At 31.1% G+C, this 16022-nt stretch overlaps 1 protein-coding gene across 1 annotated transcript in view; it reads left to right on the top strand.

Moving 5' to 3' along the window:
* Positions 1–16022, top strand: part of LOC118187032 (uncharacterized) — a 121506-nt gene that overhangs the window by 44223 nt on the left and 61261 nt on the right. The window contains exons 4-6 of the mRNA XM_035357216.2: positions 611–885; positions 12430–12573; positions 13777–13920. Of these exons, the coding sequence (XP_035213107.2) occupies positions 611–885; positions 12430–12573; positions 13777–13920 (563 nt within the window). The remainder of the gene's footprint in view (positions 1–610; positions 886–12429; positions 12574–13776; positions 13921–16022) is intronic.

Raw genomic sequence — 16022 nt, 5'->3', positions numbered from 1 at the left:
TATTTGACATAATCGAAAGTTCAAGCTTACTTTTATAAAATTGCTCTAACAGTCTGCAAAAAATAATAATCCGGATCCAATTCGAAGATTAAGGAACAACGCAATCTGCAATATTAACGAAAATAGATAATTAGATAATTTTAGCTTAGCTTATCCCGTCCGTTATACATTAAACGCGCATTCGTAAACGTATTTTGCGCACGCGCACATGCAAATTCGCAGCGGTGAAGGACTTACGCTTCAACGCGACGCATGCGCAGAAAATTTGTACCTTTGAGGTCAGGATTATAGATCATTCCGGATTATGGGTGTCCGAATTAACGACTTTTGACTGTATTAAGAACTTTTTAAAATTTTATTTCTGATATTTCTTTAAAAACTATATGCCCATTTTTGTGTGTCTGTATTTATGTATAATGCATAGATATTAAGGGATCTTTTTAATTTTATGAACAGAGTGCAATAATATCATCGGATTTAAAAGTAAAGAAGGATATACATTTATTTTTTTTTCAAAATATTAAATACTTTTTGAATATTTCTGTGCACCAAATATTTTGTGATCAGATAGATGAGTATATATAAATATTCATTTCTAATAACTTTTCAGTTCAAGACTATTTTTTGTCTGAGCCTGAAGAAATTGTTTTGGCTCGAGTTCATTCCCTTGTCATACGAAGAAATGAGAAGGGGGCAATGATGCTTGCAAAGACTTCATTTTTATACCACAGTCGTGTATCAAAACATTTAGTGTTATCCTCAAGAAACAAAGCAAATATCCAGCATTTCCATGTAGGAAGCAAAAAACAAAATGGCCGTGCATCACTGGATTGGTATTTGTTTTTCTTGCAGAAAATGAAAACTATTTCTTCTCTTGTGAGTGAGGTAAGTTGTATTTGCCTTCTAAAAAAAATTTGTTCAGATGATATAGATAATTCACTTTTAGAAATGTATATGAAAAACTTTGGATAAATTTACATGTAACTATTAAATTAATATGTCTGACACCCACTGATGACCGAGTGTTTGATACATGTGATATTATTTTTATAATGTTTTAACTAAAAAACTCTAGAAATTGAGTATTATGATCCTAGAGACAAATAATATATGAATTAAAAAAAATACTCTTGCCCATTGATCTGTGGGTGATAGTCGCACTGCGAAACAAGCACGTGTCTAGAACTTTGAAACTTAGGTAGTAGGTAAAAAAAACTTACCTTTTTCTGTGTGTATTTTCAATAAAAGACAGAATTTGTGACTAAAAAAATATTTAAGAATTGCATTATATATTAATTTTTACATTATTTTACAATGTAAATAGTCAGAAAAAATGAACAAAATAAACATTTCTGTAATTTTCCTATAACAGTAAAAGCATAAGAACATACATGATCAGGGTGTTTGAATAAATGGATAAAAAACTCGGTAAATTAAGAATAAAAAAATCTGATGTGTACATCACATGACTTCCTTGTACAGAATATTAAATTATACACATTTTTTTCATGAATTTCATTAGAAATGTATTTCTCATTCAATTAATTCAGGTCTCACTTCCTGACAAGGCAAAAATACATAAAACCTTAAAATGTCTTTATTAAAAATTGAAAAAATATAAAACACAGTTTATATTTTTTCAACATACAGTTTATAAAACACAGTTTATATTTTTTTAACAGTTTAAACAATTAAAAAACAGTTTTTACAATTAAAATAAGATTTTCTATGTAAAAATAAGTAATTCGGCCAGCAGGCAACAAGGCAGATTTTTCGGTGCACAAAATTCAAAGTTTACTTTCGGCCCGACTCGGCACAGCAGTTGCAGAAACTGACTTAATTCACTATTCTGCTAAGTTTCAAGTGCAAACAAATATAGTTTCTCTGGAAGGAAAAAATTAGGCTTAGTCGCATTTAAGCAACTTTGAAATTGCTGATAATTCTACAACAATTGCATATAGATTAACTAATGGCATAAAAACCGTAGACAAGAACTATGTAATTTAATCACTTTAAGGCAAAAAATGCGCAATGTACACTGCGAAAAAAAAAAGACTGTTCTATAGCTCCTGTTCTATTGGGCCAATTCACAAAATTCAAATTGCATTTTTCATGTCTTGAAAGCATTACTTAGAATATATATTAGATTTATATATAGCACTTTTCTAACATAGGTATTTTGATACAAAATCAGACTTTTTCTGAAATAACATACCAATTTTTTTACATCTTTCAATTCTACGACTCAAATTATGTCAGACTGCCAAGTTTTGTAAAAATCGTACGAGTAGTTTTTAAAAAATTAGCTCTCAAAATTTTACCTCCTCAATCAATGTTAATTGAATTTGGCATATATTTATTAATATCTCTTTTTTTTATTAAACTTTTTTGATTTTTTTTAACATTTCAAAATTTAGGTCCATTCCATATAAAATTCACCCATTTTTTGTGTTTTATTTTTTTAATTTCTATTTTTAAATAATTTTTGTAAATTTTGTGAAACAAAATTTGAATTATAACCTATAAAATTTTTACTGTCTTCTTAAAGTAGGTGTAGTTCTAAGCATACCTGCAAAAAATTAGAGTGTTTTTATTCAGAATTTTCTAAGATGTACACGGATTTACATATTTTGCCATTTTTAAATTTTGCTTTTTTTTTTCGATAACAACACCAAATGTGGTTTATGGATTTTTTTCCTAGTGAATTGCCACTGATATTTTTAACTTTAAATTTCAAATAAATTATTAGGAAGAATTAATTATATGAAATTTTCCCCCTTGTGATGTGTAATAAATATTTATTAATACTGTATGAAAAGCTATTTTATTTAATATAGATGATGAATTTTTTTTTTAATTTCCGTTTTTCTTCCTTTTTAAATCCAAAGGGATTTGAGTCCCGAAGGACTATTACTTTCGTTTGGCATTTTGCATTGGACTCCTATAAGTGCCGATTCACTTTTCAAACTGTTACCACAAAATGTTGGAGTCCTGCATTATATTTGAAGAAATTAAATAATGAAAAATCTGCATAAATGTATGTGTATTTCTTACATTATGATAAAACAACAGTATCTAGAGCCATCTAATTTTTAATGGCGTAATCCTACTTTGAATATGGGCATCTAAAATCCCAAATTTCTAATTTGTTTTATTATCGATTTCATATTTTGTAAAACTTTAAGGAATTTCTGAGTAACAAATTCAACAATTTAAAACCGAGCAATGGCAATACTCGACGGGGGGTACACCTTTTTATCTCCTGCGCGTCGAACTGTGTATCGGAAATTCTAAAGATATGCTCATTTTAAAATTATTTTGCGACATTGCTATTGAACTAAATTTTATGGTTTAAGTGCAAAGAACATAATATTTAATAAACAAAGGTAACACACAAAACGTTAACAAAACGGCCCTTTAGACGTAATTTAAAAGCTGACACATTTCAGATTTTTAAAAAAAATATTTGTAAGAGTAAATTTTTACCTTCGCCGTGTTATCGTCTGCTACTTTACTTCAACTGCATTTAAATTCAATTGTCTAAAACTGAGAAAGTTCGTTTGATATTTATTTTCACAATGTTTTTAGCAAACAGGACGTTAATTGTGTTGGCAACCGCCGTTGATTCCCCTAGTGCATGCGCGTGATAAGCAAGTTCTCTGCTGCGTAATACTTTTCTTTGTAGTTAGCCAACGTCATCACATGTAAGTGAGAAGTGCTAAGCGCTGTGTAATATCATGTTTTTACTCATTTGTTCAGCGTCTTCATAGCTTAAATAAATGTTTGTCATGTATATGGAAGATGTCATTTTATTCTTCAATGGTCGTGGGCCCAGACAGTACTTAACTGTGCAGCCCAACCACCATTGTTAAATTCTTTCGGCAAGCCAAGCTGTGTCGACTGAAATGAAAATGATGACGACAAATACAGTTTCAATTGAAAAACTAAACAATGACAACTTTGACACGTGGAAGCAATACTGATTAAAAATGATCATTGGGACTATGTAATTGGGAAAATTCCGAAACCAGAACCTGGTGATGAAGGATTTACTAAATGGAAAACTAATGACCAAAAAGCACAAGCGGATATAATCCTATCCATCTTACCCAGTGAACTTCCACAGGTAAAGAATTGTGTAACATCTCGTGAACTATGGAGTAAATTGCATTCTATTTACGAATCGAAAGGACCAGCTAGAAAGGCCACAATTCTAAAAAAATTGCTTTTTACAAAAATGAGTGATTCTAAACAAACAATTGTTCATCTAAATGATTTTTTCATTCTTATGGACAAACTGAAAGGAATGGAAATAAACATTGCGGATGATTTGCTTACAGCCATCGAATCTCATGATGAACTGCAACCTCCAGAAATGCTAAAAATTAAACTGTTGGAAGAAGCTAGCTCTCGCAAAAATAAAGATGCATTGTTTTCTGAACAACAACATGTGTTCTATTCAAAAGATCGGAAGCATACTCAACGACTGCTTCCTAAACTGAAACGAGATAAGTCTGCAAACCAAAGACAGTAACTACGGATGCAACTTCTGTCATATGTATGGGCATAGAGCATTGAAATGTAAGAAGAAAAGTAAAGAAATTAAAAGTAAACGCCTTAAAGAGACTGCAATGTCTGCAGAAAATTGGTCCTTGGAGCAAGAAAAAGCCGTATCATGCACAAATAGTAATTCTAAAGACAATTTTTGTCTGGATAGTGGTGCAACATCGCGTATGTGTAACAGCAAGGAACTGTTCCAAGAAATTCAAGAGGTAGGTGATACTTATGCTAAATCAGCTGCTGATAAAATACTTAAATCTATCGGAAAAGGAACTGTTAAATTTAAAGTTCGTATGGGTTCTAAAACCGAAAATATGAAACTTAAAAATGTATTATGTGTACCTACCTGATTTGAAAAACAATTTAATCTCAGTGTCTAAAGAAACTGCAAATGATCTTTCAATAATTTTCAAAGAAAAATGTGCTCAAATAATTAATTCTAATAACGAAATAGTAATTTTAGCTAAAAGCGAAAATGATCCTTACTTTGTCGTGTCAATATTTGAATCTGTATCAATTGCTAAAGAAATAGATCAGTGGCATATAATATTTGCCATTTAAACAAAAATGATCTTAAAAAACTTCAATTAAATAACATGGGTAGAGGTCTTTCTTTTTCTAAAAATGACTATCTTTCTACTTGTAGAGAGGCTATCATTTCCAGGGACGCACACGCTTACCCGGGACAATTCCGAGAAACGAAATTCTAGAACGACTGCTTTAAGCGGGAGGCTTCCGAGAAATGTTTCGTCTAGCTAGGAGGAACATGTCCTGGCTACGAGCAACATTTTAAAACTTTCCCAAAAATGTTCCGGCTGGAGACGTGTTCCTCAAACGTTCAACCAATCAGACGAAAGTTCTGCTTCTGTAGGATCACGGTAACTTTCAGTATGGCGATGGCTCTCACTGTGAAGTTATGGACCCTGGAAATAGAGGCCGATTTAATTATTGCTGTTTTGTTGTAATAATATAACTGCGTGAATCATTTTTAAAATGTTTATATATTCATTAAATGTATAATCGTGGAAATATCAGAGTTGACAGTATTTTACAACGTTCTTGCAGTTCAAATTTGTTTACACATTGTTCATCGCCAAAAGTTCTCCAAATTTGTTGTATTTCGTGCTGATCGTGTATTATCACTTATATAATAGAATTTTATTTCTTAAATTTAAGTTGAGTAATTTTTTTTAATTCGTTTGTATGGCTTTTCTCCTAGTTACTTAACTTTTAAATTGTTAATTGCATAATCAGTGACACATTTTAAACAGCATAAAAGGTGCATAAAAAAAGAAAAACATAGTTTATGTAATAATGAGAATACTCATTAAATTTGTCTATTATTTTCATGTTATTATTGAAATACTTTTTGAATTATGAATACATTAGAAACTATACTTGTAAATGCTACATATTGAAACATCGAAATTTATGTGTATGTGTGAATACAAAAATGAACATTGCCAAAAACTTTATTTGAAGTTACGTACTTTTTAATTCATATAACGATCATGTAATTGACAGCAACTGTAGTCATCAGTTCTTTGCAAATTATTATAGATATGTAATAATCAGTTGAAAAATAATTGATGAGCATTTGAGTACTAAAGAGTGTACACATTTTTTTATTGGGTTAATTCATAATTATATCATATGTATGATCTACATAATATAAGCATGACTAATAAATAATGAGAAATGTAACAGCTGTGCATTTATAACATTTGATTACTTAAACCAGTGCACAACTGATTATTACCTTCATGTCTGTTTACATAATGAATTGCACTTTCCAATTAAGTGCACGGGCCTACTAGTGGCCGAAGCATCGTTGAACACTGGTATTTCTGTCTCAGGTTAGAATGCCGCGAACGGGCTGGCTACATGGGCATTTTCTTGGTTTCTCCATTTGTAACTGGTATACGAGCCAGTTTTAAAAAATCTTCTACGAAGGGATCCCTCCTGTTAGGCAGATATCAGTCGAGGCTTTGCCGTAATCACATAAAACGAACTCATGATGTGCACACCTAATTTCTAGAGTTGGTATAATTAATGTGTTTTAGGTATATTACCGAGTGTTCTATGGGACAGTAAACAACTCGCACATGCTTGATTGCTCATGTATTCATATGCTTTATTTGATCTTCATTTTGCTAAATAGTATCTGCTGGCTGTGAGGATGTAAATATCAGCCATATAGATTTTTGTCATAGAACGTCTTTTTTTTTTTTTTTTTTTTTTTTTTTTTTTTTTTTTTTTTTAAAGGACAGAACAGTAATTATGAGCCATAAAGTTAGTGAAAGCCAAGAAAATGCTTTCACCAGGTCACAAATTTTCCATTGAGCCATCAAATTTTCATTGAAATGCAGACAACAGAAAATATACTTAAGTAATGTCTGATAAATAGACTTAGCACACATTTTTAAACTGTTCTTAGTGTATACAGAATTTGGCTATTACTGATGTAATTGATTGCTATAACCAAAAGTGTGTTTATCTATTACTTGAAGTGCCAGAGTGGAGATCAAAGTGATTAACTTGATAGCAATCACCTTTCTATTATCTTCCATTACTAACAGTAAAGTTTAAAACTAAAAGAGTGTGAGCGATACAAAACAACACGGAAGAAGCAAACGTCACTTGAAAGGAAACATCACTTTTGCCAATCTGAGTGATAACTGATGCTTGTTTGGCTTTCAGCCTGTTTACCAAGTGAAGATGGTAACCCTATTTCGCCAAAAAGTGTTTCTCAGAACTGTTCCACCAAACCTTTTGTTCTGGCAACAAATATCGTATGTGATAACGCTTTAAGGTATGCATTCAGGGTAAACAAACAGCAACCCCCCTTCCTAAAGAATCTGAATATAGAAGTACCGAATTGTTAAATCTTATTCATTCTGATTTGTGAGGTTCCATGAGAACCGAATCAATAAGTGGATCATTTTATTTAGCAACATTTATCGATGACAAATCTCGAAATGTTTGTATTTATTTTCTAAAATCTAAGGATGAGGTTAAAGATGCTTTCAGAAATTTTAAAGCATCTTTTGAAAATAAACTTAACTCTAAAATCAGAATTCTGCGAACCGATAACGGTCTAGAATATTTAGGGAAAGACTTTAATAAATTTCTTAACGACGTGGGAATAAAACGCGAAATGAGCGCTCCTTACACGCCAGCCCAGAATAGCGTCGCCGAAAGATTAAATCGCACTTAAGTTTCAATGGCGTGATGTATGTTTTTGCAATACTCAGAAATTCTGGGCCAAAGCCATCAATACGACTACTTATATTCGAAATCACTGCTCAACGTGAGGTTTAAAAGGTGAAACAAAAACACCCTACAAAGTGAAGTTTGGCAGAGTACCAGCTGTCTCTCACTTCAGAACCTTTGGCCAAAAAGCATTTCCACTAAATAAAAGGGCAGGAATAGGCAAATTTGATATTTGATCTAAAGAATGTATTTTTATTGGCTATTCTGATGAATCAAAAGCATATAGACTTTGGGATCCTGAGGCACGTAAAGTGATAATAAGCAGAGACGTAAAATTTCTTAATGAGTTTGAAAACTGCTGTAGTTATGACTCAGAGCAAGAAATATATCTGCCTTTCCCTCCAGAGGAAAAAACTATAAATAAAGCATGTTGTGATAAATCATCACCTGTGGACGGCAGCGAGTCGCCACTTGAATCTGAATCTGAAAAGTAAAGCGCAAGTGATTTTAGCGAATCAATGCTGCCTATCCTGATTAAAAGGGGACCTGGTCAACCCAAGAAAATAAAAGCAGGTTTGCCAGGAAGGCCTAAAAAGGAATATCACTATGCAGTTGTAAATAAAAATGAACAAACTCAAAACGTTGTTGAGGAAAGCATTAATCCTACGGTGCAAGAAGCATTAAATGGACCATATGCTTAAAATTGGTATAATGCCATGCTGTCAGAATATAACTCGCCTGTTCAAGAAAAGGCTTGGAAATTAGTAAAAAGACCTGAAAACAAGAAAGTTTTTGGTAGTAAATGGGTTCTTAAATTAAAATATAATCACGACGGCACTATCGAAAAATACAGAGCTAGGCTAGTTGCTGGTCAAATTTACCTGTAGGAAGAAGTGCTTGAAAAAGTGGCATGGGTTGGCATATACGTAATTGTGTCATTTGTTCTACTTTGTAAACTGTATATCCTAGGTCTGTTAAAATGTCACTAATTTCTGTGGTGTCCTCGAATTACAACTTTGATTGGCTTTTTTGTGTTGTGCATTGATGAGACTCAGTTGTGTTCAATTGAGTGATTTTGAAGATAAGTGGTCAGTGTTCTGTGGTTGTCAGAAGTGTTTGGAAAAACTTTGAGAAATTCTCTGCTAACTTTACTGTAAAATTTGGTAGAGGATTGAGTGATGAATTGTTTTAAATAAACATTTTGTTTGATGTTGGCTAGAGGTTTTATCATGATACTTGGTACAGATTTTTCCTTAGGTGGTGGATGTGTTTGTTCTTCAAGATCTTTGTGTTGACTGTTTTGGATATTTTCATTATCAGATTTATTTTTAGCATTATCTGCATTTAAGATATTAAATTTGTTACTTGTAGTTATGGTATTTTTTGCTACATGCTCTTTTTTACCTATTTTTGCTATGTGAGTAGTTTTAATGAATCCGTCATTTGAGTTAAATTATCATCAGAGGATCAGAGTTATCTTGTTGCTTTCTTTTTAAGTGATGCATATTAACGTTATTAGCCGATTTGGAGGGGGGGAGGGGTTAGCACATTGAGAACGTAAGAGATCTTGCTTACCTATGAGGTAATCCTTCTTTATCCTGTTTTCTCTAATGGTCTTTGCAAAAACATCAGTGTAATTATCTGGAGCAGTGACTTGTCTGTTTGCATCAAATTGTCGTTTCATTTCCTTGGCCGATTCAATTTTCGAGTCCATAATCTAAATTTGCATATCTAGTTCAGAAAGTTGGGCCTCAAGGTTGAGTCCGTGATCAGAATCAGAGAGTCCATATTCCATAGCGTTCATAGTATCATCAGTGTAATCATCTATAGGCGCACTCCAATCGTAAAAGCATTTATCTGGAGGAAGAGCATCAGTGATTGACTTAGGATCATGGCTTGCCAAAAGAGCAGCCTAAGAGCTTCCTTCACCCACGGAGGCTGAAGGCAGAATTGTAAAATCTGAAAGCCTTCAGATTTTTATTTTTTTTTTTTTTTTTTTTTTTTTTTTGCCAGGTAGAACAGCAATGCTTCTTAATAAAGTTACTAAGCAGTAATCAATTTTCTCTTACGTTTGCGATACAATTCATATGCTTATAATCATTTTTATATTTTGTCTGTGGACTGATGCTTTTTATGTATTACTTTATGTTACGTTTAATTAGCCATTTTAAAGGAAATCATAAAAGTTTAGCATGCTAAAGTCATTGCATCCACCAGCTATTGTGTGGAATTTTTGAATGTTAAGTTTAGCTCATCCTCATTGGCTAATGCAGTTAAATTTAGTTGACTGATTAACACTAGAACGGCTGGAAAAATTTACCTACTGAAACGGCGGTAAGGGGTCATTTTGACCCTTCGATGAAAATACTGAAATAACAATAGTAAAACAATTTTAAATGCCATAAATTGGCACATATGTACTTTATTTCATAATTTATATTTAATATCACATGATAATTTATTGACTTTTTAAAATACTGTAAATGTATCGAGTGCATGGCGATCAATTGGATCATACTACAATTACTAAAATAACTCATTAATTTGATATAAGGATTGATTTCAAATAAATGGTTTTACAAATTAAAACTAATGTTAACTAAAATAAAACACAATTTATATAATAATATTTTTTTTTATGTGCTTACTTGGAGGATGATTCACTCTCTAAATCCAGAAATGAGAAATTTCTCTGATGTTTCAGTTATATCATTATATGTGTAGCTGAATGGAATTTGTAAAGCATTTTTGTTTCAATTCTATTTAATGTTTAAAATATTAGAGATGACACATACGTATTAAGAATTAATGCCGTTGATACAAAAATAATTTTTAACAATTTTCCCAGTGCATTTTCCGCACACAACTTTGGAACAAGATGCACAATATTCTTGAGATTTGTTTCCATTGCATCTCTGTACTTGACACTTTTTTAATCTTCATATCCATTTTCCTTTCAAATGTTTTTTTCTGAAGACTCGGGAAGGATCTTTGGTAGTTTTGAAGCCATATGTGCCACTCTTAACTCCTCTCCTAATTTCAGTAGAAAAATCTCTCCTGTTAATGGTGTTTCCTATTACACTTTTATTAATTATCCAGGCATTCAAAGCTGCATGATCCAAAATATTGAAAAAGATATGTACAGACCATCGTCTAGAAGCCGATTTAACTGAATATTTTCAGCGAATCTTATCACAGATATCCACACCATGCTTTGTTATGTTGTAAAATGCTATTGAATCGGGCAACTTCTTGAGACTGTCTTCAGTTTTTACAGTAGAAAAACGCTTTTGTTTCTTTTGCCTTGATAAATGGTAAGTGTGAGATTATCGTGTTCCGCTATTGTCCATGAATAAAGATTACTACGCATCTTTTTAAAAGATACAGGAATTTATCTTCTGTTCTTTTTCATTGTGCTGACCATAGTTGTATTTTTTTATTTTAGCACTTCTGCTAATTTAATGCTAGTAAAATAGTTATCCGGGGTAAAATATTCCTCCCTTTGTTTAACTGTGGCTCCGTTAATTTTATAACAACATTTTCAGACAAATGTAATTGAGGATTTGTTGTTTCATCTTTCCCTAGATAAGGAAATCCGTTCAAGAGGTATTCAGTATCAGCAAAGACAGATAACCAAAATTTTATTCCAAATTTGTCAGGCTTATTAGGCATATATTGAGTAAATCTACACCTAGCTTTAGATGGGAATAATTGTTCATCAACTGTAATATTTTGTCGTGGCCGGTAGCACGTTTTGCAGTTTTCAATAAATGGTGGTAGAATTCATATGTACTGAAATACTAATTTGGGATTACTAAGAAAACATTTTTCTCTAACTATTATTACCTGCAGTAAGTAAGCTGAACTATCAAATGGGAAAATACATCTGTAAAATAAACTATTTCTGAAAAGAAATGTAAGCATGAAAAACTCTGCATCTACCTTCCTTGCAGTACTTTCTTCAAACGAATAGATAATTGTAAACAAAGAAACAACAACTTATATAGACATTACAAAGTAGTGAGACCACCTAGGTTTTTATTCCTCTGGGAGATAGTATGAATGCAATTGAAAAATCCTTATCAATGAATGTTTCTGATGGGTTATTTGACAATGCCTCGAGCAGAAAGAGGGATAAAAGTAAAGGGGTCAAAATGACCCCCGTCCGCCGTTCTAGGAATACATGCCGATATTTCAAAAATTAACAAACCTAGAATGCTGAAAATTTTTTTACAAATATTTGCTGTCTATTTAGGAAACGTCAAAAAATTACAAATGATCTCTTCTAATAAGAGAAAAGTAATCAACGGTCAAAAGTGTTCAGGGGTCAAAATGACCCCTATCGCCGTTCTAGTGTTAAGTAACACTAAACATAGTCACATCTTTTTCGTCCTGTAACTAACTACTGCAAGTTCACTTTGCTGAGAGAAATGATAAACTGGTGATCAAGTTTTCATTGAATAAAAAATTTTAAATTTGTGAATTATTTAAATAAGAATAATTTGCTATCTAATTAGGTTAAAATGTAAGTAAATTTTGTTTTATTTTATGGGCTGTGTTTATTTTACTAAAACCTTAAGTTTCTAGAATAAAGCTTATAAAAATGTTTGTAATTTTTGTCTAATATCAAACTCCCATCCTCTCCTCCTCCTTTAGGTTTCACAGTTAACTTGTCATGAAGGACTTGAAATCATATTACATTCAAAGAAAAATCCAAAGAATGAAGCATTGTCTAATATATTATTACACATTTTTCTTATACGGGAGCTGATGAAGCCTTCTAAATATTGTTGCACAAAGGTTTGTTTTATTAAAACTTTATTTGCAGTGACCATAAAAATACTTATGTAACCATTTTTACCCTCCACAACTGTTATCTAAGGGAAGTATTCATGGTATGGCATTCTGAACTTAAGAAAACCAATTTTGTAAAAATTTTGAAATATAATTTTTATTTGTGATCTTTTCATATAATTTAGTAAAAGTTTATTCTCATTCTAAAAGCTAAAACATAAAAAGTTTAACAAAGGTTGAACAAGATATATGATTCTAAAGTTTTGAGGTCATGTTCAGGGCTCTTCTAACTGAAGAGTCAACTGTTTAAAATTTGTACATGGCTAAAATGAAATATGAATTTACAAGAAATTTTCTGTACACATAACACAACAGCAGAGGTTAACATAACACAACTAACTCTGCTGTTGTGTTATGTCGTAGACAATAATTTTTACAAAAGAGAAATCTTAACTCACAGAATCTATAGAATTTGTCCGAATTCATAATATATTTTGCTTGAATCAAATGTGAAAAATGTTTCTAATCCTTTTTTTATATTATTATTAGATAATGATGATTAAGTAATAAAATGCTCATAGATAATAATTATGAATTTTTAACATTCAAAAATTTATAAAGTACTAGTGTGAAAAGACTTGATATATCAACTGCAACAAAATTATAAATTACAAGGTCACTAAATGAAATTAAAGGGAAGAGAAAGAAGCTTGAATTTTTGTATTTTTTAACCAAAGAAATCACATCTCAGATTTTGAAATTATTATGTGTTCTATGGACATCAAATATTTGTTTGAATTTTTATAATTAGTATAAGCAACTTTTACTTAATGTAACTACTTTAAAGGCTTGCAGACTGTATAAAAAATTAGATTTGTAGCTTTCACAGAATTATTTTTTTTTTAATTTAAAAATTCCCAAAACATGAATGTGCCATATATAACATTTTTGTAATTGGATGCTTATGTTTGTCACAAACAGTTTCCAAAAATAAAGTCTGCTGAAGGACTTTTATGGATAGACTATGCTTTGTAGAAATCCCCAAACCCTTTCAGAATTATATGTTATAAATATTTTTATTTGATTGCCTTTTTGATTTATTAATATATTTTAGTTTATAACTGTTCTTAAATGATTATTTAATTTTATTATTTGTCATGTTTCATTTTTGCATGATCAAAATCATGATTGATTTGTACTCTTTTACAGAAACTTTTTACGTTATGGTGTGTGATGCATAAAAATAAGAAAACTGGTTTGAAAGAAATTTCTGAAAATGTAGAAAAAATTTTTCCCATTTATGCTTCAACTAGTGCTCATTTTTATTTGTTTGTTGATACTTTGTGGACTCAGGTAAGCCATTCATTTGTCTTATTCATCTGTTAGTTTAATTTACTGTCCTAATTTTTCATTATGAATCCTGCAGTCTGAAAATGAGGAGCATTCAATGAAAAACAAACTAGAGGTTCTTTAACTTTCTGAAGCCGGCTGGTACAACTGTCGTACCAGCCATTCCCTCCCTATTTTAGAGAATCGCTTATCTGTAGATCCCTGGGTGGTCCATTGTCACTACTCAGAATAGCCGCTAGCTACGCATTATTTCCCTCTTCTTATCAGTTTGGCTACATTTTGGCAAAAACTGCAGGTATCGTCTTGCGCCAATATACTTGAAAATCAAATAGAGGTCATCTCTAATTTTTTTCAGTTCTGACTTTTTCTATGATTAAAACATCAGCGATTTTGCACGCTGTTTAAGCTTACCAGATTTAATGCTTTTTAATCATAGCAAATAAGAATAGATTAATTTTTTAGATTTAATGCCTTTCTAGAAAATAGCTAAAACTGCTTTTATCGTTTACTTCCTTTTTATACTTATAAATAATAAGATTGATTGATTTTTTTTTTTTTTTTTTTTTTTTTGAAGTGCATAAAACCCTTAAGAACTGTTAACTCTTTCAAAGTGCTTCTATTATGTAGGCAGTTTTGTCTGATTTATCAGGAGATAAATAAGAGACAATTGTATGCATAATAGTTTTTGTGATTTTCATTCATTCAATGATTGCTTTCAATGATTTGCATTGATTGTAAATTAAATAAAATCAATTTATCTTTAGACCCTCTTTTAGGATGAGATCTGCCAAAAAGTATTTAAATATCAGTAAAGCTCACGTTACTTCTAAATTGAATCAAAACATCAGTTTCATTGTATAAAATTCCGGCCAGTTTTATTTGCTGAAATTCTTATACTTCTCAAGAGATAAAGGGAATTCAGACAAGTTAATAGAGGATTTGATTGGATTAATTTTGTTCGCTTACTGAATTACATCAGAGCACACAACAATTACCTGTATAAGGGGAGGGATGCCTTCGCGGAGGACTTTCTAAGGGAAGCTGTCTTACATTTACGTTACACAAAAACCATGAATCCAACCCTTTAGCTGGGATTCAAATCCGAGCGAGCTACGAGTGTTCAGCCAACTTTACCGCTCTACTGAAGGGCCCGTAAAAAAAATTGATAAAGAAAAAGTATTGAAATAACCGGTTTAATTTACTTACCTATATTTCTCAATCGACAGTACATAAATTACACATATGAGGGAATTATTTGTGAATAAATAAACTGTATTACACTTTTCTCCACTATTTCATATTACGATGGAATTATTGGATTTCAAAGAGAAAATTTCACACTTTAAATAAAAAAATACACGAGAAGATACTTTATTATGCAAAATTTGGCGTAAACGGTTTTCTTAATTTTGCTTTGAAAATATTCCAAGGTAATTGTTTTCATTACTGGAAGAAATATGAAAAACATACTACATTGTAAGTGTCAACACCCAGTATGTCCTTATTCTTTTGAAAACGTGAAAGATTGCTCTTTCTAAAATAAATTAGAAAATATATAATGTGCAAATAGAATATTCGTTGAAAATGAAATAGACTTCAACCTTTGGATATAACAATGGTTTTAGACGAAATTTCTACCTATGAAAAGAAGTTGACGTATAATTAATTCTTCATGAACATTTAAAACTGTTCTGAAAAATACTTTTGATGAGCCAATTTTACAAAGAAAATTCTCTTTAAAAATATACATCCTTTGACTGATAGTCCAATGTAATATTTTTTAAAGTTAAATGATGAAACACAACCAATATATCTCGGATTCTCTTTTTTATATTATAATAACAAAATTATCCAAAAAAAAAGCAGATTTAAAGCTCTGTTATTGTCATGTAAAGCTTTATTATTGCTGTAAGTTCTTCTCAAAATCTAATGTATTGAATCTCATTCTAATCATCTAATGGTAATAAATATTATTATTATTTCATTAAATTAGTCATTACCATTATTTTGTCAATGAAAATATGTTATTAAAAATCGTATTCCAGCCTGCAGACTTACAAAGCTAGTTCGTATTTATTATATTTTGTAAAATTTTGTTATCGTAT

Source organism: Stegodyphus dumicola, chromosome 5, assembly GCF_044657685.1.
Source record: "Stegodyphus dumicola isolate Sdum_Otavi_A_Nest chromosome 5, ASM4465768v1".
Taxonomy (NCBI): Eukaryota; Metazoa; Arthropoda; class Arachnida; order Araneae; family Eresidae; genus Stegodyphus; species Stegodyphus dumicola.
Note: the sequence above shows the minus strand (reverse complement) of the source record. Positions and strands in the feature narration are given on the sequence as shown.